General features: G+C 35.7%; 1 protein-coding gene across 1 annotated transcript in view; it reads right to left on the bottom strand.

Annotated features, from left to right (window-relative positions):
- LOC104762661 (cyclin-dependent kinase C-2-like) overlaps nt 1–243 on the bottom strand; it is a 4,089-nt gene extending 3,846 nt beyond the window's left edge. The window contains exon 1 of the mRNA XM_010485991.2: nt 17–243. Coding sequence (XP_010484293.1) covers nt 17–74 — 58 coding nt within the window. The 5' untranslated portion in view covers nt 75–243. The remainder of the gene's footprint in view (nt 1–16) is intronic.

Here is an 803-nt window from a genome sequence, read left to right as displayed (position 1 = left end):
CAATCGACACTACGAGATCCCCAAATCGGAGGTGGCTCTTCAAGATTCAACTGCCCAAAAGCCGCACCCGCCATTATTATTATTCGCTCGTTACTTCTCCTATAGAAATCTCAAAACTCTCTCAACGAAATTACTCAGACAATGTTAGCTTCGCTCTTGGCCTTTGTCTCCGGCTACTTTAAGGTTTTAGCCCCTTAACGGTGGTGTGTATGTGTGTCGGCTTCGCGGAAGAAAAAAAACAAAAAAAACCTAAGCTTCTTTATTATATCCGGAATAAATCTCTGGTTTAAACCGGTTCTTCAATGAACTCAAATCAAACCGGGTATAATCTGGTTTAGACTTTTTATGTTTGGTTCTCTTCTCCTGTGTTTATTATGTAACTGATTTCTATTTAGTAAACTTTATTAATTTGAAATAGTAGTAGTGTAACGATATTACTGAAACAGAGAGATATGATGAGTACATTGAGAACACAAGTCAAGCAGTATATATATTTTTACGAAAAAGAGTTCCTAATTTCTAAATTCTCTATACACATTACATGTGTGGTTCAAGAAAACCACTCTGTTGATAAATAATAGCAGCGTCTCCTCTCCAAAAAATTTATAATCAAATTTTCAGAAGAAAGAGATGAGAGACTGGTCCTTGACTAGTTTGACCCTCTCTTGCCTCTTAAGCTTCCATAATATTTTTTATCCTCTTAAGCTTCCATAATATTTTTTATTTGCAGACTTGAGAAATTGTTACCACTCCTGTGAAAAGCTTATAGGAGAAATCTTTTGCTTCTATGCACAAAAGGGTTG

Source organism: Camelina sativa, chromosome 18 (genome assembly GCF_000633955.1).
Source record: "Camelina sativa cultivar DH55 chromosome 18, Cs, whole genome shotgun sequence".
NCBI classification, from domain to species: Eukaryota; Viridiplantae; Streptophyta; class Magnoliopsida; order Brassicales; family Brassicaceae; genus Camelina; species Camelina sativa.
Note: the sequence above shows the minus strand (reverse complement) of the source record. Positions and strands in the feature narration are given on the sequence as shown.